The 25776-nt window shown below is 38.5% G+C and overlaps 1 protein-coding gene across 1 annotated transcript; it reads right to left on the minus strand.

The window, feature by feature from the left end:
- Positions 1 to 14707: 14707 nt before the first annotated feature.
- On the minus strand, positions 14708 to 18472 carry gpr185a (G protein-coupled receptor 185 a). Its single transcript, XM_056446818.1, has 2 exons — positions 18416 to 18472; positions 14708 to 15891 (listed from the first exon to the last, which is right to left on the minus strand). Exon 2 carries the CDS (start codon positions 15862 to 15864, stop codon positions 14884 to 14886), a length of 981 nt encoding a protein of 326 aa, XP_056302793.1. The 5' UTR covers positions 15865 to 15891; positions 18416 to 18472; the 3' UTR covers positions 14708 to 14883.
- Between the last annotated feature and the right edge of the window lie 7304 nt (positions 18473 to 25776).

Below are 25776 nucleotides of genomic sequence, written 5' to 3' on the forward strand. Positions count from 1 at the left end.
GTCTCTATTTCAGAGGTCGCCACAGTGGAATGATGAGGTTTTATGCAGCGGATGCCCTTCCAGCTGCTACCCAGTACTGGGAAACATCCATACACACTTATTCAAACATGCTCTCATACACTACGGCCAATTTAGTGTATTCAATTCACCTATAGCGCATGTGTTTGGACATACCTCGTGTCACCACAATGTTTTCATAGGGCCTGTACCAGCCAGCGGCGCCTCTGGACCAGTGTAAAGGTATATACTGCCACCTACGATTATGATATGTGTAAAATCATGGCTTAGTGAGGGTTGTTTGCATAAACATGGCCTTTGTTTTGGGTGAATCTTTGTCGTGATAGCATCATAGAAAGCATGTAGACCACGAATTTGCTGAAAATTCGCAGCATTTCAGAAAAAATGTGAGATCTGGAAAATCTTTGATTGCTCGATTTTGCGATAAATTCAGCGATCGCAAAATCCTGGAGAGGCTGATCTCCTAAGAAATCTCCCTTTTTAAAAATCAGTGAGGTCATTAATGAGGTTATTCACATTCATCTCACTTTTTCGACTACTGCTCCCTGATCTGGTTCTCCCAGTTCTCCCTATGATGTAGTACCAATGCTTCCAGATCTGGTGATGCCAATTCACCCAATACTGTAGTCCCAATGTTCCCATATCTGATGATCCCAGTTCTCCCAATACTGTAGTTCCAGTGCTTCCAGTTATGGTGACCCCAGATCTCCCAATGCTGCAGTCCCAATGCTCCCAGGTCTGTTAATTATAGTTCTCTCTACACTCTAGTGCAGGGCTGCTCAACACTGTTCCTGGAGATCTGCCTTCCTGCAAAGTTCAGCTCCAACCCTGATCAAACCTACCTGAACCAGTTAAATAGGACCTGAACAGCACTTGATAATTACAGGCAGGTGTATTTTATGTGGGTTGCAACTGAAATCTGCATGAAGGTGGTTCTCCTGGAACAAGGTTGAGCACCCCTGCTCTAGTGCCAATGCTCCCAGATCTGGTGATCCCAGTTCTCCCAATACTGTAGTCCCGATGCTGACAGTTATGGTGACCCCAGTTCTCCCAATGTTGTAATCTCAATGCGATATTTGGTGATCCCAGCACTCCCTTTGCTGTAGTCCCAATGCTCCCAAGTCTGTTAATCACAGTCATCTCTACACTCTAGTCCCAATGCTTCCAGATCTGGTGATCCCAGTCCTCCTAGTGCTGTAGCCCCAATGCTTCCAGATCTGGTGATCCCAGTCCTCCTAGTGCTGTAGCCCCAATGCTTCCAGATCTGGTGATCCCAGTCTTCCCAGTGCTGTAGCCCCAATGCTCCCAGATCTGGTGATCCCAGTCCCCCTAGTGCTGTAGCCCCAATGCTTCCAGATCTGGTGATCCCAGTCCTCCTAGTGCTGTAGCCCCAATGCTCCCAGATCTGGTGATTCCAGTCCTCCTAGTGCTGTAGCCCCAATGCTTCCAGATCTGGTGATCCCAGTTCTCCCAATACTATAGTCCTAATGCTGACAGTTATGGTGACCCCAGTCGTCCCAATGCTGTAGTGCCAATGCTCCCAGATCTGATGATTTCAGTTCTCCCAAATGCTATAGTCCCAATGCTCCCAGGGCTAATGACCCCTGTTCTCCCAATACTGTAGTCACAATGCTGCCAGTTATGGTGACCCCAATTCTCCCAATGTTGTAATCTCAATGCTCCCATATTGCAGTACCCTTAGCAGTAGTCCCAATGCTCCCAGATCTGTTAACCACAGTCCTCTCTACACTCTAGTCCCAATGCTCCCAGATTTGGTGATCCCAGTCCTCCAGCGCTGTAGCCCCAATGCTCACAAATCCGGTGATCCAGTCCTTTCAATGTTGTAGCCCCAGCGCTCACAAATCTGATGATCCCATTCTTCCCAAAGCTGTAGTCCCAATGCTCCCAGGTCTAGTGATCGCAGTCCTCCCAATGCTGTAGTCCTAATGCTCACAAATCTGGTGATCCCAGTCCTTTTAATGCTGTAGTCCCAATGCTCCCAGATATGGTGTTCCAAGCTCTCCCAAAGCTGTAGTACCAATGCTCCCAGATCTGGTGATCCTATAGTGCTTTCCAGCCTAATGATCCTATAGTGCTTTCCAGCCTAATGGTCCCTAATGGACAGCATTTCCTGGTCAGCAGACCTAAATCTGAGGGTCCCAACAATCTCTTTCTCTGGGCCCAAATCTCTCAAATATGGGGATCATGCTTTCAATCATGATAATCCATAGTTGTCTGATTGCAGCTCCACTAATCCAGAGATACCAAATCTGGTGGTCCCAATGCTCCTGGAGTTCCCCAGCCCAGTAGTCCCCAGTTAAGTGGTTCCATCACTCCTAGTTCTGGTGGTCCTGCAATTGTTTCTCTTTGGCGTCGGTTCTTAAATTGCTTGTTTGTGCCACATCTTGTCTAAGCCACAGTGGTGGTCTCCAGGGGGTCTGTCTCACTGTAGTAATAAACTACCAAATCTTTTTTCAGGTATGCAAGGCTTGGGTGCATTCTTACAAGCATATTCAACATAGGCTCATTGTGAAAACATACCCCTGTGTACATTTCTTGACAGTGTGAATTATGTAGCCAGAGCTACGTATGGCTATATTTTGTCTTTAAAACAAACGCTACCAGCTGACAACTTACCTCTGTGTGGACGGCTTTTCCGCTGTTACCAGTTTGCCCAGTAACTCGCCATGTATGTCTGCGGACTTGACACACAGAGAGGAGTTGACCGTGACAATGAAGTTCATGTCCAGCGAAGAAGCAGGTAAATCAATAGGCAAAAAAAATAAACAAGTAGATAACAGGGTTAAAACGTCAAAAGATCTGACAACATGGTAAAAATCAGGCAGCCGCGAGGGCTTTTCTTTTTCTGGATTGCTTTTAAAAAACACTATTGGTTGGGTTTAGGGAAGGAGATGATCGGGTCAATCGGTGCTTTCGAAAACAGTATCACTTGGATTTAGGGAAAGGGGTGGGGGATTGGTCAGTCGGTCAGTCGACAGTGACCTCTGGTGGATTTACGCGAGAACAGCAGGCTCGAATGGCACATGTGGGAGAAATTTGAGATCTGATAAAGCATACACAGTGGCCTCTGGTAGATTTGCTAAAACAAAAACTGCAGAACGTACCTCCTAGGACGTATTTCACGCTGTCAAGAAGTGTATACATGGGTACGTATCAATAATGACCCTGGGTTAAGTAAATTAGTCTTTTTTTTAAGTTTGTCATGCAAAAATTGGCTTTATTTATAACGGCTTTCTTAAATTTTTGACTAATTGAGCAAACATCTGTTTGACAGTAAACACTGAATTACCCACAGCAGATCTATATGCACCTCAGCAAGTGTATTAGACTATATAAACAGATTTTGTCAGACTTTATGTTGTAACATAGCACTGTGTTTAATAATAGAAACCTTAGTGCCTAGAAAACACAAAAGCAAACACCATTCCCTCTGTTCTGACGATGTTTCTTCGAACACAATTCCGGATTGCTGTTTTTCTAAAATAATATTGAGCTTCCTTGGTGGCCAAGATACCACTACTATGTGGCCATCTGGCACCTCACAGCTTGATATCAGCTGTGCTTTAACAAAGCAAATTTTAATGTGAGAATTCATTCAATCTTAACCCAGTTAACCTGACCATGACAAGACCCTCTGAACGCATCTACTTAGGCACATTAATATACTCCACAACTCCCATTTGGTCTTCTAGAGTTGCACAGGGACATCATTAAATCATATAGAATTTCAGGCCACAGAATGTTGCAGACTTTGATTTTAATAAAGCAGGGCATTACATGTAGAAAGCAGTTTTCTTTGAGGTGACCCCAATGTATTTATATCAGCAGTCAGATGAAAGAGAGGAGAGGTGGGACAGGCAGGATTTTGTTTATATCTCCAGCCTCCCTCCTAGGCTCCGACGTCACGTCCCCCTCCGTGGGCAAGGCTCCATCTGTCTCTTATATCTCAGCCAGCTCTCCAGTGACTCAGTGTGGAGGAGAGTGGATGCTGAGAGGAGACCCCTGACAAACAACAGATGCACACTACCTGTTTGCCTGAGTCACATACAGCCAGTCCCTGCTGCATTTATATCTGCCTTTATTAGTGCGCTGATGTGTTAAAGTGTGTGTGTGTGTGTGTGCGTGTGTGTGTGTGCGTGCGTGCGTGCGTGCGTGCATGTGTGTGTGTGTGTGTGTGTGTGTGTGTGTGTGTAGTGGGGTTTTCCTTAGATATAGCATGCTAAAGATTTAGAATAACAGGATAACAACAGCTAAAGATATTAGCATGTAGCTACAGCATGTTGAACTTTTAGAAACATGCTGTAGCATGTTAGCAGTGAAATAAGCAGGATAGCAACAGCTAAACATATTAGTCATGTAGCCATAACATGCTGAACATTATGTTAGCGGTGGTAAGCAGGATAACCACACCTATATATATATATATCACATTAGCAGTTAGAAAAGCAGGATATGAACAATATGAGCATATTAGTCGTGCAAACAGATCATGTTCAACATTTCAGAAACATGCTGTATCATATTAGCAGTGAGATAAGCAGGATAGCAATAGCTAAACATATTAGCCATGTAGCCATAGCATGCTAAACATTTCAGCAAACATGTTGCATCACGTTAGCAGTGAAATAAGCAGGATAGCAACAGCTAAAAATGTTAGCCATGTAAGCGTAGCATGCTAAACATTTCAGAAAACATGCAGTTTCATGGTAACAGTGAGATAAGCAATATTTGAACCATTAACCATAATAGCCATGTAGCTATAGCATGCTAAACAATCGAGAAAACATGCTAGATCAAGTTAACAGTGAAATAAGCACTATACGAACAGTTAACCATATTAGCGATGTAGCCATAGCATGTTAAACATTTCTGAAAACATGCTGTTTCACATTAGCAGTTAGAAAAGCAGGATATGAACAACTAAACATATTAGCCGTGCAAACAGATCATGTTTAACATTTCAGAAACATGCTGTATAATATTAACAGTGAGATAATCAGGATAGCAATAGCTAAACATATTAGCCATGTAGCCATAGCATGTTAAACATTTCAACAAACATGCTGTATCACATTAGCAGTGAGATAAGCAGGATAGCAACAGGCAGCTGAACATATTGGCCATGTAGCCATAGCATCCTAAACATTTCAGCAAAACATGCTGTTTCACGTTAGCAGTGAGACAAACAGAATAGCAACAGCTAAACATATTAGCCGTGTAGCCATATCATCTTAAACATTTCAGCAAAACATGTTGTTTCACGTTAGCAGTGAGATAAGCAGAATAGCAACAGCTAAACATATTAGCCGTGTAGCCATAGCATCCTAAACATTTCAGCAAAACATGCTGTATCACGTTAGAAGTGAGATAAGCAGAATAGCAACAGCTAAACATATTAGCCGTGTAGCCATAGCATGCTAAATATTTCAGCAAAACATGCTGTTTCACGTTAGCAGTGAGATAAACAGAATAGCAACAGCTAAACATATTAGCCGTGTAGCCATAGCATCCTAAACATTTCAGCAAAACATGCTGTTTCACGTTAGCAGTGAGATACGCAGAATAGCAACAGCTAAACATATTAGCCGTGTAGCCATAGCATCCTAAACATTTCAGCAAAACATGCTGTATCACGTTAGAAGTGAGATAAGCAGAATAGCAACAGCTAAACATATTAGCCGTGTAGCCATAGCATGCTAAATATTTCAGCAAAACATGCTGTTTCACGTTAGCAGTGAGATAAACAGAATAGCAACAGCTAAACATATTAGCCGTGTAGCCATAGCATCCTAAACATTTCAGCAAAACATGCTGTTTCACGTTAGCAGTGAGATACGCAGAATAGCAACAGCTAAACATATTAGCCGTGTAGCCATAGCATCCTAAACATTTCAGCAAAACATGCTGTTTCACGTTAGCAGTGAGATAAGCAGAATAGCAACAGCTAAACATATTAGCCGTGTAGCCATAGCATCCTAAACATTTCAGCAAAACATGCTGTTTCGCGTTAGCAGTGAGATACGCAGAATAGCAACAGCTAAACATATTAACGATGTGGTAAAATGCTAACAATGTATCAATTCATATTAGCATTTTAAACACACAGCAACATGTTAACAGCCATGTTTAAAAACATGCTAGCCACATGCTAATCACAATTGCGATAAATTGTTATTTATAAAATGTTATTTGGCTTTCTCTGCAGTAAAACCTTGAAATAGAAACATCTTCACGTTTATTTCAAGAATGCAGACCCGGCTATGTGAAGCCAACATCAAAGTTTGTCACCAAAATAAAAGAGGTACATGTCAGCTAAATAAAAGATATGAAAACGAGCACCATATTGTGCATTAATAGTCCAAACATACAGCAATGGTTCTGCAGTGAAGGTTAGACAGAAATTGGCAACACATTTTATTTTTTATGGATCCAGTTCAAAACACACCGCTCACCACACAAAGACTGAAACATTTCTAAGGAAGTACAAAAATATACTTCTATATAAACGCCACACACACCAAATTAAATGTACATGTGTGTATGAAAACCAGAATTTTGTGTTAAGACTGGGTTATTACAAAGATACAGAGACAATCGTAGCCGCTTAAAGAAAAGCTCGGTACATTCAGACAAGTACGACCTTTTAAATTGACAAAAACATTTAGAGTAACGCAACAATTTCAGTCAAGCTCAGTAAATGTCAAACTTGGTTCTTTGGCTGCCATACCAGCAATTAATTACAGATTTCATCTCATAAGTAGTGATTACCTTTAGTAGATGATCCCCAGATGTTTTAATACAGTGATGAACAAAACTTGCAGAAGTCTAGTAGGCTCCTTAACAACTGCGAAGACTATTACTGCTGTGTTACTGTATATGAAATTACTACATAACACTGTAAAGCTTGCAATACATCAAAATGAGCGCAAATAAGATGTACCGCACCATATTCGACTCATTTCACCATCAGTGAAATGCAAAAGCAATAATAGTGTAATAAAATAATACAGGAAGTAGTGCTGTGACGATACACCTGGAGAATCACTAGCAATATATCAGATTTTATAAATAAGTGAAACGTGGTGCATTCATAACTTGATGAATCCTGAATATGAACAACTAGAAATATAATATGACGATACTTAGTGTGCATCTGGAATATTTGTACCGTTAAAAAAATACTATAGATAAGCTTTGAATATAGACTGCATGATTCATCTACATTTTTAAGGGGACCCATTTTGAAAAATCACTTTTATAAAGGGTTTAAACACCGTGTGAATATAACCAGCTTCTAAAAATGTATTCATTTTACTGTTTATAATCACACTTGATAAAATCAGTCTGCAGAAACACTTTGATTGACATTCTCCCTTTGTACGTGTCATCAGAGGGGGAAAGCCCCGCCCACTAGTGACAATCTCTGCCTCATTAGCGTAGAACGCCTTGTTTCTGCCACTATGCTGACACACAGGCATTTGTTTCTCCGCCCTCTTTTGAAAAGAGCTCATTTGAATTTAAAGCGACAGTCACCAAAATGGAACAATTAGGATCTAAAAGGGTCAGTTCAAACACTTCCAGTGTAGGCTCATTCTGAAAACGTAGCCCTTTATACATTTCTGGAGATCGCAAATTATGTAGCCAGATGAACGTATGGCTGTATTTCGTTTTTACGGGCTACAGGCAGTATGACACTGTTTCTTTTCGCACTACCAACTGACCGCTTACCTCTGTATGAACCAACCCACGCTTATTCTGATTATATACAGCTATATACATTTCTGGAGAGTGCCAAATACGTCCCAGGAGCTACGTTTCTTTACATCGACTGACCCACTCTCCTCCTTCCATAAACCCAACCAATAGTGTTCGAAAAGCAATCCAGGAAAAGAAAAGCCTCGCGGCAGCCTGATTTTTACCACATTTTTAGATTTGACCACATTCTTACCCTGTTATTGACATTATTTTTTTGCCAGTTTTCTATAACCGTTCTTCGCCAGACTCGAACCCTGTTGTTGTGGTCAACTACTCTCTGCATCTCAAGTCTACTGACGTACATGGTGAGCTACTGAACAAACTGGTAACAGCACTAAAGCGATCCACACAGAGGTAAAAGTTCAGCTGTTAAGTGCGAAGAGGAATGCCGTCGTACCACCCCATAGCGGTGAGAATGTGGTAAAATCTGAAAAGGTGGTAAAAATCAGGCGGCCGCGAGGGCTTTTCTTTTTCTGGATTGCTTTTCAAAGCACTACTGGTTGGGTTTAGAGAAGGAGGAGGGTGGGTCGGTCAGTCAGTCATCAGCGGCCTCTGGTGGATTTTTGTGACAACAGCAGTCGCAGATGGCACTCGCGAGAGAAATCTGAGATCTCAAAAGCGTACACAGCAGCTTCTGATGGATTCACGAAAAACAAAAACTGAAAAGAAACGTAGCTCCTTGGACGTATTTGGCGCTCTCCAGAAATGTATATAGCAGTACGTTTTCAGAATGAGCCTAGGTTGGTCCCTACAGAGGTAAACGATCAGATGGTAAGCGCGAAAAGGAACGCCCTGTAGTGTTCATTTTAAAGATGAAATGCAGCCATACGTACTTCTGGCTACATAATTTGCGCTCTCCAGAAATGTACATAGGGCTACGTTTTTAGAATGAGCTTGAGTTGGTACAGCATGGACGGCTTTTCCGCTGGTACCAGTTTGTCCAGTGGCTTGTCGCGATCGTCGGAGGATTTAAGATGCAGAGCGGAGTTGACCGTGACGATGATTTGCCCGACTGTAATTTTGAAAACACTATCAGTTGGGTTTAGGGAAGGGGTGGGTGAGGGGGATTGGTCGGTCGGTCGACAGCGACCTCTAGTGGTTTTACATGAGGGATACGTAACAGCAGACTCGAATGGCACTCGTGAGAGAAATTTGAGATCCGAAAAAGCGTACACAGCGGCCTCTGGTGGATTCACGAAAAACAAAAACTACATTAAAAACGTAGCCCCTGGGACGTATGTGGCGCTCTCCAGAAATGTAAATAGGGGTACGTAATAGCCTGGGTTGGAAACTTCACACACACACACACTCTAGGGACATCAGAGAAAAATCGTCTTGTAAAAAAGGGCATAATAGGTCCTCTTCAAGGAAGAAATGCTTTGAATTTGCAGACGTACAGTACCACAGTGTTTACAGGCAACAATGCAATGCGTATATGCTACATTCGGATAATTAGAAACACCTGTTTGATGCTGATGATGATGATGAAGATTATGACGATATTGAATCGTATTTGGACGCCACGTTACTATTTGATTGTCTACATTGAAATCCAATAAATGCTGAAATACTGTAAATGCATACTGAACATCCATGTATATCAATGCCACCAAACAAACGTCACTACGGGAACTATGGGTCCGTTTTTACGTCACTGTGTACGACATATACTTAATGTTATTATTTGGTCTTTTGTTACTACTGTCCTAAAGTGCGGTGAAGTTTTTCTGTGGAAACGTTTACAGTATCTTGTACATTTATTATTTATACTGTAACTTATTACTTGTCACCCTGTGTGTATATATAGCACAAACAATAGCCATAATTAATAGTACAGTCATCCCTCATTTTGTAAGCATTTTGTGAGTCATTTGTAAGAAAATATCCCAGCATGCCTCTGATCTACAGCCGGTTGTACTGTGGTGTGAAGAATCTCATATCTGATCTCACAAGGAAACGTAACGATTTTTCGTTTTGTAAGTTTAGTAGCTAATTCGTACTAATTCGTATGAGTTCGTATGAGTTTGTTCTTATGGAAATGTACGATTTTAAAAGGAGGCGTGGCACAAAACCCCACCCCTAAACCCAACCCTTATTGGGGGCTGAGCAAATCATACTAAATTGTACTAAATGAGATCTAACGAATTCATAGGAACTAGCCACTAAATCAAAAAGTTACAAATTGCTGTAACATAGGTTTAGGAATCTTGCAGATTATTTGTTCCCAGTAATTGCAAAGTCTGTAAGAGATAAAAATGAGTTGGGAAGAAGAAATTGCCTATGCTTTTGCCTTCAGTTCATCAAAGAAACTTTGGTAACACTTTACTTGAAGGTGAGTTCATAAAACTGTAAATAAACTTTCATAATCATGGCATGACACATTTTTGTATACTTATAACAACTGTTATTAAGGGTCGTTAGCTCAGTTATGTCATTTTAAATGCAAAAATGCCATTGTTTGAGGTATTTTTGTCAAAACTCGACATGTACAAGACAACATAACTTGTCATAAATCTGTCATAAACATGATTGTCATTAGACCTTTATATTGTGGCATAAATTTTATATCAGGGTCATTAATATTTAATACAGTGGTACAACTTGATTTTTGTCTTTAAAATGTCATTAAATGTCATCAAATATTAATGATGCTATGATCAAATTATTTGACGTAGTATTGAGACTTTTACTGAGAAAGACAAATTCATTTTGGTCCACCGAAAAGGTGATCAGAAAAATAGTCATGACACAATTATGATATCCTCGTGACAATCATGTTTATGACAGATTTATGACAAGTTATGTTGTAATGTAAAGATGTCAAAACAAACATCTCAAACGATGTCAGATTTGCATTTAGAATGACATAACTGAGCAAACTTATGGACTGTTGTCATATATACGCATAAAATCTCATTCATTTTCATGACACGTGTTTCATGTCATGATTATAAAGGTGTCATGGCAGCCTTACGAACAACCCTCCCACAAAATAAATAAATCTAACAAACAAAGTGTATCTCACATCACATTTGTGTTTGCATTCGCACACAACTATTTCATTCCCTTAGGAAAATTTGCATTGAGCTTTTTTAGGAAGCATGCAAAGTTTCTTGGGGAAAGAGAATATTTCATGTCTGTTTTATATACATATATATATTAATCCAATTTCTTTTGAGGAAAAAAATGGGGTGAAAGGTTTTGCAAAGGCACTGAAATGTAATTCTCTTTAGAGAATTGAATTTCACTATTCATTATGAGTAAATATCGGTTATTTATGCTAATTGTTAGTGGTGTAGCAAAACAGACAAGTTGCTATAACAATACACATGTCGATCACAATACTGAACTCACTTTCGATACAACACTCCAAAGTAACGTACTTATTATTATTACTTATTAGGACAAGTGGATAAAATAAATAAATACATTTGGTATGAATTTAGCGTTGTGTACTTCTGTATATCGAACAAAGCAGAGTTGAATGGTGACAGATATTAACGATTCTGGATTATTATGTTTGACACATGTGTTTGCACTTTGTCACTTATTGAATATAAATATAAATAGGCGATTTTTAATTATTTGGCATTAATAGATTCCCTTTTGCATTATTAAACATTATATTAAGTGTCACAGTAGTTTAGTACACTTCAGATGATCAAATGCATCACAAATCTAAAAACACACCATGTCATTTAGACTATTCCTGAACTTTAAAGCTTTAAAGTACACCGAAAAAAAAGGTTTATTGGATTTACTCATTTTTTTAAGGTAAGTGGTTGCAGACATTTTATGTAGGCTGAATTTAAACAAACAAATGAAGTTGAGCCTTACTACATTTTATTTGTTTAAATTCAGCCTATATAAATAGTGTGCAACCACTTACCTTCAAAAAAACAACACAATCTCACGGCAATTCGTAACTTTTTGCTTTAGTGGCTAATTCGTATGAATTCGTACGATCTAATTCGTACATTTTCGTACGATTTGCTCATCCCCCAAATACGGTTGGGTTTAGGGGTGGGGTTAGGTGCCACGCCTCCTTTTTAAAATCGTACAATTTCGTACGACTGAACTCGTACGAATTAGCCACTAAACTGACAAAACGTAAAATACTTACGTTTTCTCTTGAGATCAGGCTGCAAAAATTGAGTAAATCCAATGAATCTTTTTTTTTCAGTTCAGAGCTGGGCGAATAATTTAAATGAAAGCGCAAATGCAACTAATCAAAGCTTCGACTGTCATGCACATCTTGTCAGCAAAACACACGGTTATCTGATCAGCAAGAAATCTCCTCCAAAAGCCAGAGGGCGCTCTCATGCGGAAACCTAAAACACACATGAAGAAGAAACCCAGGAAATCCCCATAGCGTTTCACTATAAAATGAAGAATTAACCGCTTTCATTGATTCAGCATGACCATAATGTGCAGGACAATCGTCTTCAATTAATCGATCAGCCCTAGTTTAAAGCTTCATTTACCTGTCTCCATTATAAATCTGTAATCATACCAAGTCATCGTTTCACTTCAGAAGACCTGGATTTCTATTAGACTACTCCATTGATTATTTTTACAGTGCCAATGATAGTGATGTTTTGGATGATTTAAAGAGATAGATGACCCGAAACTAAAAATGCAATCTACATTTACTTACCCTAAAGTGGTTCCAAATGATTGTGAGCTTGTTTTACACAAAAGAAGATATTGTGAAGAATGCTGAAAAAGCAATAAGAGTTAACTTCCAAACAAACACTATGGAAGTCAATAGCTGTTTCTTCATAATATCTTCATTTGTGTTCGACAGAAGAAAGAATCACAAACAGGTTCAGAACAGCTAAGAGTGAATAAATAATGACAGAATTTTAATTTCTGGCTGAACTATCCCTTTAAACCAGTGATGCATACTCTTACACTTTTATATAGTGATATCTGCACACACAAAAAAAATGACTGAATTTATTAAAACAAATTTAAGGTAAGTGGTTGCAAACAATTTATATGGGCTGATTTTAAACAAATTAAATAAACTTCATTTGTTTAAATTCAGCCCATATAAATTGTTTGCAACCACTTGCCTTAACATTTGTAAATACAATGAATCACTTTTCTTTCAGTGTGGATATAATAATAACACCCCTACAAATAATGGAAGTGATCATAGTAACATGTCAAACTGTATGTGCAATATTGCACTATGATCAAAAGTGCTACCAAAATCAGCCGAATACAAAATGGCCCCAAAATGGATTACAATATGTGGATTTTCTGCTTTTCAGACGTGCACTGCAAAAAAAAAAACGCTTTTTTTACTTTAAGTTCTTGTCTTGTTTCAAGTCCAAATATCGAAATATTCTTAAATCAAGAAGTATTTTCTAGACAAGTAAATAAATGGTTTGTTTTTCAGAAATAATAAGTAAAAATTGATTGAGATTTCCCTTAAAACAAGGAAAATAATCATCCAGGGGTGCATTTCCGAAAACCATCGTTGGCCAACTAAGGTTGCATGTTCCGTCAATACAAACATAGTTCGTTGATTCAGTGTTTTCCAAATCCATTGTTTCAACGAACATTCGCAAACTTCGTTGCAAACGTGTATGCTTGCAACTACACTTCTGGAGCTGTAGTTAGAAGCATGGTTCCTGGCTGTCTTCTAATCCCCGTTATCCCCCCTATGCCCTATTCATTTTGAACGTTCCAACACTTAAACTTGGAATGATTTAAAAAAGAAACTTTAAGGTCATCTCTCTTAGGTGTAATTTGCGTTCAAAATATTTTTACAGTTCAGTTTTAGCGATTTTCATATTAACAATTGCGCTCCCTTCGCAGCGCACTTTGAAAACATTGATGCCACTTTGAACACAGCCATGACTCTACGACGAAAGCTATAGACCTACCCACATAGCAACATATCGCTGGCCCAGCTCGGGGCCACACAATCAGCTTTTGCTTGGCCCACATTCTGCAGTGAATTACTGTACATGACTGGACCAAGTCTGGCTTCCAGACAAGGGCCAAACATGGACCAAATCTGGGCCAAGACTTAGCCAAGTTAATAACCCATAACTGAGCCTGAACTGGGCCAGATATGTTGGTGTGTCACGACTGCAATGAAATTGATAAATCCATGAATCATTGCACTTTAGGCGTGCTATGGGTGTCCTTTTTCTCGAAGCAACCTGATAGGTAGAATTTTTAATTTTTATTTGAAAATAATAAAAATGTATTTTAAATGTGGGTCAAGATAGGCCAGACTCACATGGCCCATATATCAATTATTAACATCTGGCCCAAGTATTGTGTGCCGCCTTAAAGACGGTGCCGCCTCTGCCAAACCAGGCCCATGTTTGGCCCACATGCTGTATGCCAGTGCCGGATGAATGCCTGCTGTGCCAGAATTATGCCAAATCTGGGCCAGAATTCTTTGCTACCTGGGTATTATTTAAAAGTGGAATTTACGTTACGTCTCCAAAGCTTGTGAAAACAAAATATATAGCATATGTCAATAGTTTTAATTTATGGTAGGTTATTTATTAAGTATCTGTACTGTGTATGACATGGGCCTGTTGGTTAGAACATTTCTGCAGTGGTTTACATGTGTCAAATTAACTTCAGAGGTCCTCTAACCTCTAAAGGTGCTCTAGCGACAGACGCTAAAGACCATGGTCTTTAGCCTCCTTGTTAAAGCAACCGAATGTCGCTGGTTTGATCTCAGGTCGGAGCGAGTTGGGTGGTGTAGCACCGGAGATGATCGGAACTCCACGCAGCTCTCAGACTAGTCTCCAGTGGAAACGAATGACTTCAGGTCTGTCGATTGTCGTTTGTCATATGCAGTGGAAAGGTGGCTTAGAGCAAACGCCTCCCATGCAGAAAGTCGCCGGTTCGATATCATCTCAGAGTGGTTTGGGTGGTTTAGGACCAGCGGGGTTACATGAAATCAAGACCAAAATTTGAACTTGTCTAATAAAATGATTTCTGATTATAAATATTTTAGATATTTGGACTAGAAACAAGACTTCAAAGAGAATTCAAAGTAAATAAAAAGCATTTAATTGCAGTGTGATTGTGCTTTCTTCAGAAGGCGCGCTGCTACACGTCGCTGGGTGTCCTGGGTCGCACGCTGAAACTATAAGGCATGCATCCACAACAAGCAATCCTTAAAGATCGCAGAATCTCCGGGTTCCTGAATGCATATATCATAGGGTTGATGATGGAGTGGCAGATTGCCGGAAGAGCTGTGAGGTACGTGTAAATCACCGGTGACCGCGTGTCCGCCACCAGCGAATACATGGCAAGAGGGATCCAGCAGAACGCAAAAGTCCCCAAAATGGTGGTCAATGTTGAAACTCCTTTGGTGGTGGAAGATGCATGCGATGCAGTCATGAATTGGCGCTGAACTGCGATTTGCTGCGCATGCCGGAAAGCGATCTTACAAATCTGCAGGTAGAGCTGCAGAATGAGAGCGAAAATCAGAAGGAAGGACACGGCGAGTGCTGCGGCGTTGTTTTTATTCACCGGTCGACAAATGCTACAGGTGCTCTCGTCTTCCAAACAATTCCATCCCAAAACTGGAAGCGAGCCGAGAGCAGCGCTAACGATCCACATTAAAATTAGCGTGACGTACGTAAACGTCATGGTGCGTTCGGTGTGGTACGTTAATGCGTTATACAATGATAGGTATCGGTCTACGGTGATTGCTAAAATGTTGAGCACTGATGCAGAAAAGGCTGTGATTAGAAGCCCTGCAGACAATAAAGTAACCAATCCTGAGTCGATTATGTAGGTTATGACAAAATTAAGGATTAGACCCAGGCCGGCCAAGAGGTCAGCAAACGCCAGACTCCCAATGAGGACGAACATAGGCGCTCTCAGCGTGGGCGTATAGGCAATTAGTGCAATGACCACTGCGTTTTCACAGGACATCAGCGTTCCCGTCACGCACAGCAGGACGTCCCATGGGTTGATGAAGACTGGGATTGGCTCCACCTCCCAGGGTGGAGCAAGCGACGCGTTTCTTCCCTCCAGGACATCCCAGTTCAGGAGAGAAGAGTTCTGGAGCAGGTCATTCATTGCTGATTAATAAAGAAGAGTGATTCACTGAAAAACAAGAAAAACAGGACAGTCAAATAGATAGATAGATAGATAGATAGATAGATAGATAGATAGATAGATAGATAGATAGATAGATAGATAGATAGATAGATAGATAGATAGATAGATAGATAGATAGATAGATAGATAGATAGATAGATAGATAGATAGATAGATAGATAGATAGATTTTCAACTGGCGCATTTGTATTACATTCCTTTTTGCTTTTCTTGGATGGATGGATGGATGGATAATGGATGGATGGACAGACAGACAGACAGACAGACAGACAGACAGATAGATAGATAGATAGATAGATAGATAGATAGATAGATAGATAGATAGATAGATAGATAGATAGATAGATAGATAGATAGATAGATAGATAGATAGATAGATAGATAGATAGATAGATAGATTTTCAACTGGCGCATTTGTATTACATTCCTTTTTGCTTTTCTTGGATGGATGGATGGATGGATGGATAATGGATGGATGGACAGACAGACAGACAGACAGACAGACAGACAGACAGACAGACAGACAGACAGACAGACAGACAGACAGACAGACAGACAGACAGACAGATAGATAGATAGATAGATAGATAGATAGATAGATAGATAGATAGATAGATAGATAGATAGATAGATAGATAGATAGATAGATAGATAGATAGATAGATAGATTTTCGACTGGCGCATTTGTATTACATTCCTTTTTACTCTTCCTACTTAGGGTTTTGTCTTGTTTTTAGTCCAGAAAGACGGACGAATGGTAGACAGACAGGTAAGTAGATTCTTCGTCACTGTTCATCATTGTGCACAAGCAGTAACTATTCTGGATGTCATTCAGGGATGCAATTGCAGACCTACCTGGGCTACTGTGTATATAATATAATGATATTGTGTAGTAAATTGTAGCTGTTTTTGTAGCCTGTGGCTTTAAATGCAAATGAGCTTCTTTTCCCCGCCCACCGTTCCCACGTGCATGTCTGCTTCTCATGCATTACGTCAGATAGACAGCACAGTAATAGGGACAGACACGGATAAGGCTAAAATACAGCTCATTAGCCAAAAACACCAAGTTAGTTTATTTCTTGTATTTGAGTTTATTCAAGCCTTTCTGAAATGATGAGTCTCACATAAATGCCGTCTGCAGTACACACACAAAAATAAGTGCGTTTACTTGCACCATGCGGTCGAGGTGATTATCCTCTTAAGGCCCAAGGTGTTTTTTTACATGCATTTTTTATTTCTCTTTGCTATTTGGGCTTATTGGAAGTATTTTAAATAGCCACTTAAGAGCTAAAGCGTGCTGTCCATGTTTGTGGACACTCAAGTCCTAGGAGGTTAAAGTAGTTAAGAATTAGATAGTGATTTTACTGTCTTTATTACAAATATGCTCTATTTTAAAAACAATTTAAACCTGTTAAATTTATAAAAATCCCAGAGAGTCTTTACAGATATTTTAGTCCCAGTTTATTTGCAAAAAATGCTCTGTGGACATGTGTATACATGTTATTATAGAAACATGGCACCTGTCAATCAATTAGTGGGTAAGGAAAACCACACTCCTACATCACGTTCCAGTGGGCCTCAGAATCACTAGGATTTGGATCCTATTTTAAAGCCAGTAAATTTAAAAAAGAAATGAATTGTCTTTATATCACCTCAGTATGATCGTGGACACACTACAGCTGCACACAGTTCTGTCCAAACAGCTTACAAAAGTTGATTTTCATCAAAGATGCCCTTTAAAGTGGCTAACTTTATAGTTTCTTGTGCTCAAATAGTTTAAATTCACTTGAAATCTTACAATCACATGCCTTAAAAATAACGTTCACACTACTATATTAAAACAATATGTTGTGCAGCCCTAATGGATGGATGGAAAGTGATGGAATTTTTTTTTTCTTGAACAGCCGTGTTTTACTGCTGCATAAAACAAGTCAGACATTTTAACAACGTAAACAAACAAAACAAAAACATAAAATATCACCACCAGTTTGCTTAGCTCGTATAGTTTAATTAGGCTAATCAATCAGAAAAACTTCTTTACCAGCAGAGATATATCAAGCTATAACAAAAGCAAAACAATAGTCTAACAAATGATGTTTGCTGTTTGTTCATACTACTTATTGAAACAACACATTTCTTGAGTTTATTTTGGAAGGACAACTTAATAATTTTATGTTCAATCCACTTAAAAACTAATAAGCTAACTTAATTCCTTCATGTTGCCCCAACATAAATCAATTTTTACAGTGTCTATAACAAATCTGTTAATATATGTTATACCATATTCAACACAGCAGCTATTTTTAGACTAATGCCATTTTTAGCCCAATGCTGCGTGGTAAAAATAAATAAATAAATAAATACATAAAAAAGGAGGCTATATCCCTCTTTATTCAGACATTTCTACTACATATGAGGCGATAATAAACTAAATTACAGAAAATCTGCACTGAAAGTCTTCTCCACATCATAGTCTGACTGTAAATTATATTTCTTAAACAAAGACCGACCTCAGAACAGACTCGTGTCTCCATCCCTCGTCCATCCAGTGAAGATGAGGAATACATCCCGTGCATAGCGCATCTTTCTGGGAGGAAAAAAAAACACGAAGACGCGTATTAGAGAGAATAAGTCAGATATCTTCTGCTCTTTTTTTCATTTATTTAGCATTTAAACGTCTGTTTATGTTATCATGAAGGTTTCTCTCACCTGTGCTCAGCCTCGGGTTGTCATTCCGCTCAGTTCACAGACAGCGGCGCCTGCCTGTGCGCTTCTGATTGGCTGTTGGGATGACTCGCGCTGCTGACGTCAAAGGCTCGGTCTGTGCTATGATTCAGAGCATGTGGAGGTGAAATATATTGTTTAACCCTCGTGTACTGTTCATATCCACTGCCTTTTCGTCACGTTCGTGGCTGTATTTTCCCCCCATTGACGTCCATTTTGATCACATTTTTAAAATACTAAGCCATGACAGCATATAATCATGCATTCTTGATTGTTGGTGGTTTTCCTGTTGGGAAGAGGTAAGATGTGTCATTTTTACTGTTGATCATCAGTTGGCAGCATTAACCTTTTAGATAGCCTGTGCAAAAAAGTTTCTGACGTTTATATGGAGCTCTGTGGAGTAAAACAGCAGATTATAGTGCCTAAATACACTTACTATGGTGCTGAGATAGAGGTAAAGTTGGTTTTATATTCGGATATTCAGACATTCTGCTTAATAATATAATTTCACAAAAGTATTCTTTGGAAATTCTAAATTGGGAAATCATATTAGCAGCCAATGACTACCAAAAATACCATGTTTACAGTCAATTAGATAGTGTTATTGTTGTTTTGAAGTCATAATTGGATGCTAATGCTAATATAGAGACAGTCAAATGAACGAATGTGTGAATATAAAACTAACTTTACCTCAATTCAAGAGTTCCCACTTAGATATGCTTGGCGTATAAAGCAGGTTTGGCATGCTGTCCCGGGAGAGAACCCTGAGCTTGGAGATATTTGAGCCCAGGGCTCCCGCCCGGTCGATAAGCATATCAGGAGATCCGAGATCAGGTAGGTCTCGAGAGCTCCCCCTTTAGAAAAGGAGGAGATGGGGTGGAAGGGGGGATTCTTCCAAACGAAGATAGAAACAGTAGGGAGAAAATGATCCATTTATAGTAAACTAGGATCACTCAGATTGGATTATTACTGATTACAGATGAGTGGCCAGATGTGCTCAATCATATCACGTGCTCCTCTCGAAATTAGTTTATGAAACTTCACTTAACATTGTGTCTAAAATCGCATATAAGACTTCAAAACAACATTAGCACTGTTTAATTGACTGTCAACAATGTTGTACTTTGACAGTCATTGACTGATAATATGATTTCACTATTTAGAATACTTTAATGAAATTATATTAAGGTGAAAGTCTGAATGTTTGAAAATACAACAAACTTTACCTCAGTGGTGCTGAGCTGCTTATTTTGATTGTCTCAGAAACAGCGTATTGTTGAATTTTTTACAAATTTCAAAGCATTTTCCTAAAATATGTGTCAAAATAAGATTTGTCACCAAAAATCACCCATTTGCTGAAACACAGGGGAAGTTATGGTCAGATTAAGCCTCAAAATCAGCCCAGAGCGGATGTAAACATCCCCAACTGCACACAGGGTTAAATAATCAAGTAAACAAAGTTAAAATTATACTCTGGATATATCCAGCTAAGGATGTTTTAGAGAGATTTAATGTGGATTTTAATTATTCCTGTGATTTTTGTTCCATGGAAAAAGTATCTAATGTCCATCTGTTTCATAATAGTTTATATACAGGAGGGTTTTCTTGCTTAGAAGGAAAACAAAATATCATTTACCTGTACATTCATTCATTTTCCTTCGGCTTAGTCACTATTTCCGAGGTCACCACAGCAGAATGAACCGCCAAACATTTCAGTATATGTTTCACACAGCGGATGCCCTTCCATCCACAACTCTGTATTAGGAAACACCCATACACACTCACAGACATACACTACGAACAATTTAGTTTATGCAGTTCACCTACTAGGACTAGGATTTTCACACACAACCATCTCTAGGGTTTACAGAGAATGGTCAGAAAGAGAAAATATCCAGTGAGCGGCAGTTCTGTGGGAACAAATGCCTTGTTGATGCCAGAGGTCAGAGGAGAATGGCCAGACTGGTTCCAGCTGATAGAAAGGCAACAGTAACTCAAATAAGCACTCGTTACAACCGAGGTCTGCAGAAGAGCATCTCTGAACGCACAACACGTCCAACCTTGAGGCGGATGGGCTACAGCAGTCCTGTCAGCTACGAACATGAAACTGAGGCTTAAAGTCTCACAAGCTCACCAAAACTGGACAATAGAACATTGGAGAAACGTTGCCCGGTCTGATGAGTTCGTGTGAACGCCACAGCCTACCTGAGTATTGCTGCTGACCATGTCCATCCCTTTATGACCACTGTATACCCATCTTCTGATGGCTACTTCCAGCAGGGTAATGCTTCTTGAACATGACAATAAGTTCACTGCACTTAAATGGCCTCCACAGTCACCAGAGCTCAATCCAATAGAGCACCTTTGGGATGTGGTTGAACGGGAGATTCACATCATGGATGTGCAGCCGACAAATCTGTAGCAACTGCGTGATGCTATCATGTCAATATGGAGCAAAATCTCTGAGGAATATTTCCAGTACCTTGTTGAATCTATCCTATGAAGGATTAAGGCAGTTCTGAAGGCAAAAGGGGTCCAACCCGGTACTAGTACGGTGTACCTAAAGTGTAATAGAGAGTGTAATTGTCTCATTTATGAAAATAAAACATACAATAAAAATAATATAAATCCAAATAAAATTTATCAAATCAAAAATAAATAAAAGCATGTGGTGGTTTGTACAGTACTGTAGGGTTATGTGTGAAGGAGTGTGAATGGATGTTTCCCTGTACTGGGTTGCAGCTGGAAGGGCATCCACTGCATGAAACATATGCTGGAATAGTTGGTGGTTCATTCCGCTGTGGTGACCTCTGAAATAGAGACTAAGCCAAAGGAAAACAAATGACTGAATTGAACAGTTAATAAAAAACAGAGCATGTGAAGGAGAAATCTTTATTTTGCCATTCACAAATGTATAGCAATAGGGATAGCTAGAAATTAAATAGAGAACCTTAATGTTATAATATACAAAGTAATTATGCTAATTCGACTTAATTCTTTATCAAAATATTACTTTCTAAAAAAACATGACATTATTTAATAGAACCATAAGGAAAATAATCTAAAAGTAAACTAAAAATGTCATTTAATTTAATGTGTTAATACAATAAAATAACTTAATAACAAAAATAAATCAGCATATAACCTACAAACACTTTCTTAATAACATAAGATAAACATACTTGCATTATTTAAACTATTTACTTTACAGACAGGTCAAATATAATAATAATATTTTAAACAGAAGGTGTGAGGGTTGGACTGGAGCTACCAAATCTTTCCTATAAGCGAGCTTAAATGATAAATAAAAATAACTTCAAATGTGTCATAAAGATGCTCTGCAAAGGCCAGGCCAATTAGAAGAATTAAATAAAACTTCAATTATTATTTCTGATAATCTGTTTGGCCAAAGCACTGATGTTCTGGTGCTGACCATGGTGCTGGTGTAGTTCATGCAGTAAAAGCTAGATGGCAGCACACACACACACACATTCAGCTGCAACAATGGGGTTATTGTGTGGCTGCGTGTGTGTGTGTGTGTGTATAAGCATGTTTTAAGCATGTAAAAACAAGTACACACACGAGCACACACATGAATGCTCACTATCCCAGTGGGTACTTAACCCTGAAAGTTCACAGACTCATAGGGACGAGTAAACTCACAGCAGCACCATAGCCAGTCTGCTAAAAGGGATGGTTCTTTCTTTCTCAAAATGTGGATCTTTTTGCAGTTATTTATATATTTAAATTCTGCATTTTGGTGACATTTTAAGCATTATTTTTAGTTGGATTAGCTCGTGAGACGGTCATCATAATGACTTTTAATGTGCCAAAATATTTCCTAAAGATTTAGAATAAAGAAAAATGAATAAATACATGTTTTTCAAATACAAATGTATTAAATCATACATCATTAGGTAAAAATAATAAGAATATGTTCAAGTTTTAAATTAAAAACTGACAGTGTATTGTCCATTATTAGGCAAATAACAAACTAACCAGCACATTTAACTTTCCTCAGTCAGATTTTGGCTATTTAAATAATTAAAAAATGAAAACATAATAATAATATGATTATTTTTTTCGAGGTTTTCACCTTTAATTGATAGAACAGTAAAGAGTATTGACAGGAAAGTGTGGCGAGCAGAGAGAGGGGAAGGATCGGCATAGGACCACGAGGCAGGAATCGAACTCGGGTCACCGCGAGCACCGGAGTGCATGTGTCGACGCACTAACCACTGCACCACTTGGGCCGACAAAACATAATAATAATAATAATAATAATAATAATAATAATAATAATAATAATAATAATAACAATAATAATAATAATAATAATAATAATAATAATAACAATAATAATAATAATAATAATAATAACAATAATAATAATAATAATAATAATAATAATAATAATAATAATAACAATAATAATAATAATAATAATAATAATAATAATAATAATAATAACAATAATAATAATAATAATAATAATAATAATAATAATAATAAAAGAGCTTTATAAACTTGCTTTGTTTACCAATGCATAAGTGAATCTAATTGTATTTGCATTGTAAACATTAAATAAAAGTTGAAAAGATATTAGTCATATCTAGGGCCAGACAGAATCTGTGGACATTTTTTGCTATCTCTGTGCTGAATTGTGTTTAAAATCTGTGGATTATGCGGAATGATTTCGGGAGTATTGTAACTAAAAACCTTAATATATGAAATAAAAAATAATACCTTTTCAACTTTTATTTAATGTTTACAGTGCAAATACAATTAGATTCACTTATGCATTGGTAAACAAAGCAAGTCTCTCATATATTATCTCTACTAAAAGACAGAATATATTACTGTACAAACTGTATTGTACATAATTCAGATGAATATTTTCATATTAGTCAATAATATCACTGAAATAAATTTAAAAACTGAATAAATTTCACATTTACAAAAGTAAATAAACAGAATCAATGATGGGCTAAAAATCTGTGGAAATCTGTGCACGCAGATTCCGTGCCTAGTCATAACTAATGATAATAAGCACAGTGTTGGATTTTAATAATGCATTAGTGAATGTTGACCTATGATAACAAATACCGTACAAGTATTGTTATTTATTACTCACTTTCCTTTGACTTAGTGTCCGATTTATCAGATGTCACCACAGCGGAATGAACCGTCAATTAGTCTGGCATATGTTTTTTTATGCAGCAGATACCGCATGTTCATTATTAGTTCATTACAGCTTATTCATGCTATATACATTTCTGGAAAGCGCTAAATACGCCCCAGGAGGTATGTCATTTTGCAGTTTTTGTTTTCATTAATCCACCAGAGGGCGCTGCGTTTGCTATTTAGGATCTCAAATTTCTCTCGCGAGTGCCATTCACGCCTGCTGTTCTCGGGTAAATTCACCAAAGGCCGCTGTTGACTGATTGATTGACTGACTGACTGACTGATCCACCCTCCTCCTTCCCTTAACCCAACCAATAATGTTTTCAAAAGCATTGATTGACCAGCGTCCACCCACTTCTTTAAACCCAACTGAGAGTTTTAAAAAGCAAGCCAGAAAAAAAAAGCCCTCGCCTGATTTTTACCATGTTTTCATATTTTACCACATTCTCACCCTGTTATTTACTTGTTTATTTTATTTTTTGGCTTTTGTTTTAGTCTCACCTGCTTTCTGGAACCGTTCTTCACCGGACTCGAACCCCAGTCATCTTCTCTCTGTGTCTCAAGTCAGCTGACATACATGGCGAGCTACTGGGCAAACTGGTAACAGCGGGAAAGCCGTCCATACGGAGGTAAGCAGTCAAGGAACGGCATCATTCCGCCTCATAGTGTTTGTTATAAAGACGAAATACAGCCATACGTACTTCTGGCTACATAATTCGCGATCTCCAGAAATGTATATAGGGCTACGTTTTCAGAATGAGCCTGAGTTGGAACAACTACGTATCCCATATTTTAAAGTGTTACAGTAATATCAGTTGAATTTCTATTTGCTCTATGGATTTTATCTTTTGAAAACTGGGAGCAGAATGAATCCAGCTCTGAATAGATGCCACAGTTGAGCATGTTGAGCCGCCCACAGCCTGTCTCTCCACCAAAGTAAAGAAGAATCTCCGTCTTTAGTCACTGCGGGTTTTTCAGAGTCTAATATATATGTTTAAGATTCAGATTGATCTGCTATTCATTTCCACAGGGTGCTGAATCATTCTCTTGTTCTCATATTTAAAACACACACACACACACACACACACACACACACACACACACATACACACATACACAGCTGAAGTAAAGTCAGTTGAAGTAATCTGTTTATTCTATTCTCAGTTAAAGGGACAGTTCACCCAAAAATGAACATTACCTCATCATTTACTCTCTCTCGTGTGGTTTTAAAGTCATTGGGTGCCAGAAATGATCTTCATTTGTGTTCAAGAAATAAATTGAAACATGTTTGGAACGAGTGAAAGGAGAGTAAACGATGAAGGAGTTTTCATATTTGGGAGGGAACTGTCCCTTTAATTGAATTCTATATATAAACAAAACTACACCAGTGGATAACAGGGCAGTCTGAGCGCTGGCACTTAGTTATTTTACTTTACATTTATATTATATTCAGGTTTAATTACTTGGTCGATGCTTTTATCCAATATGTAGACAATAGAAGTGATCAAAGCAATAAAAAAGCAAATTACCATTAGGCAAGTTTATTTCTATAGCACATTTCATACACAGTGGCAATTCAAAGTGATTTACATAAACAGCAATAAAAAAGAGACAAGTATAAGAAAAATAAAAAACAAATAATAAAAATGATTAAAAAAAATGATAAAACCAGATCAAATGTGTTAAAACGGGTTATAAAAGAATGAAAAAGAAGAGAAAAACATAATAGTGTGATCTGTCGGACGTATCACAGTGCTTATTCAGTAAAGGCACAGCTACACAGATGTGTGTTCAGTCTTGATGTGAACGTGCCTAATGTTGGAGCGCATCTGATCATTTCTGGAAGCTGATTCCAGCAGCGGGGGGCGCTGTTAGTAGCTGAAAGCCGATTCACCCTGCTCTGTTCTGATTGGCTAGAGTAGACGTCTCATGTAATCGTGAATGCGCTCTTTCCGGCAATTTT

Source organism: Danio aesculapii, chromosome 21, assembly GCF_903798145.1.
Source record: "Danio aesculapii chromosome 21, fDanAes4.1, whole genome shotgun sequence".
Classification (NCBI taxonomy): domain Eukaryota; kingdom Metazoa; phylum Chordata; class Actinopteri; order Cypriniformes; family Danionidae; genus Danio; species Danio aesculapii.

Coding starts and splice junctions, on each gene's coding strand:
- gpr185a (XM_056446818.1), bottom strand. CDS start 15,864: ATGAATGACCTGCTCCAGAACTCTTCTCTCCTGAACTGGGATGTCCTG.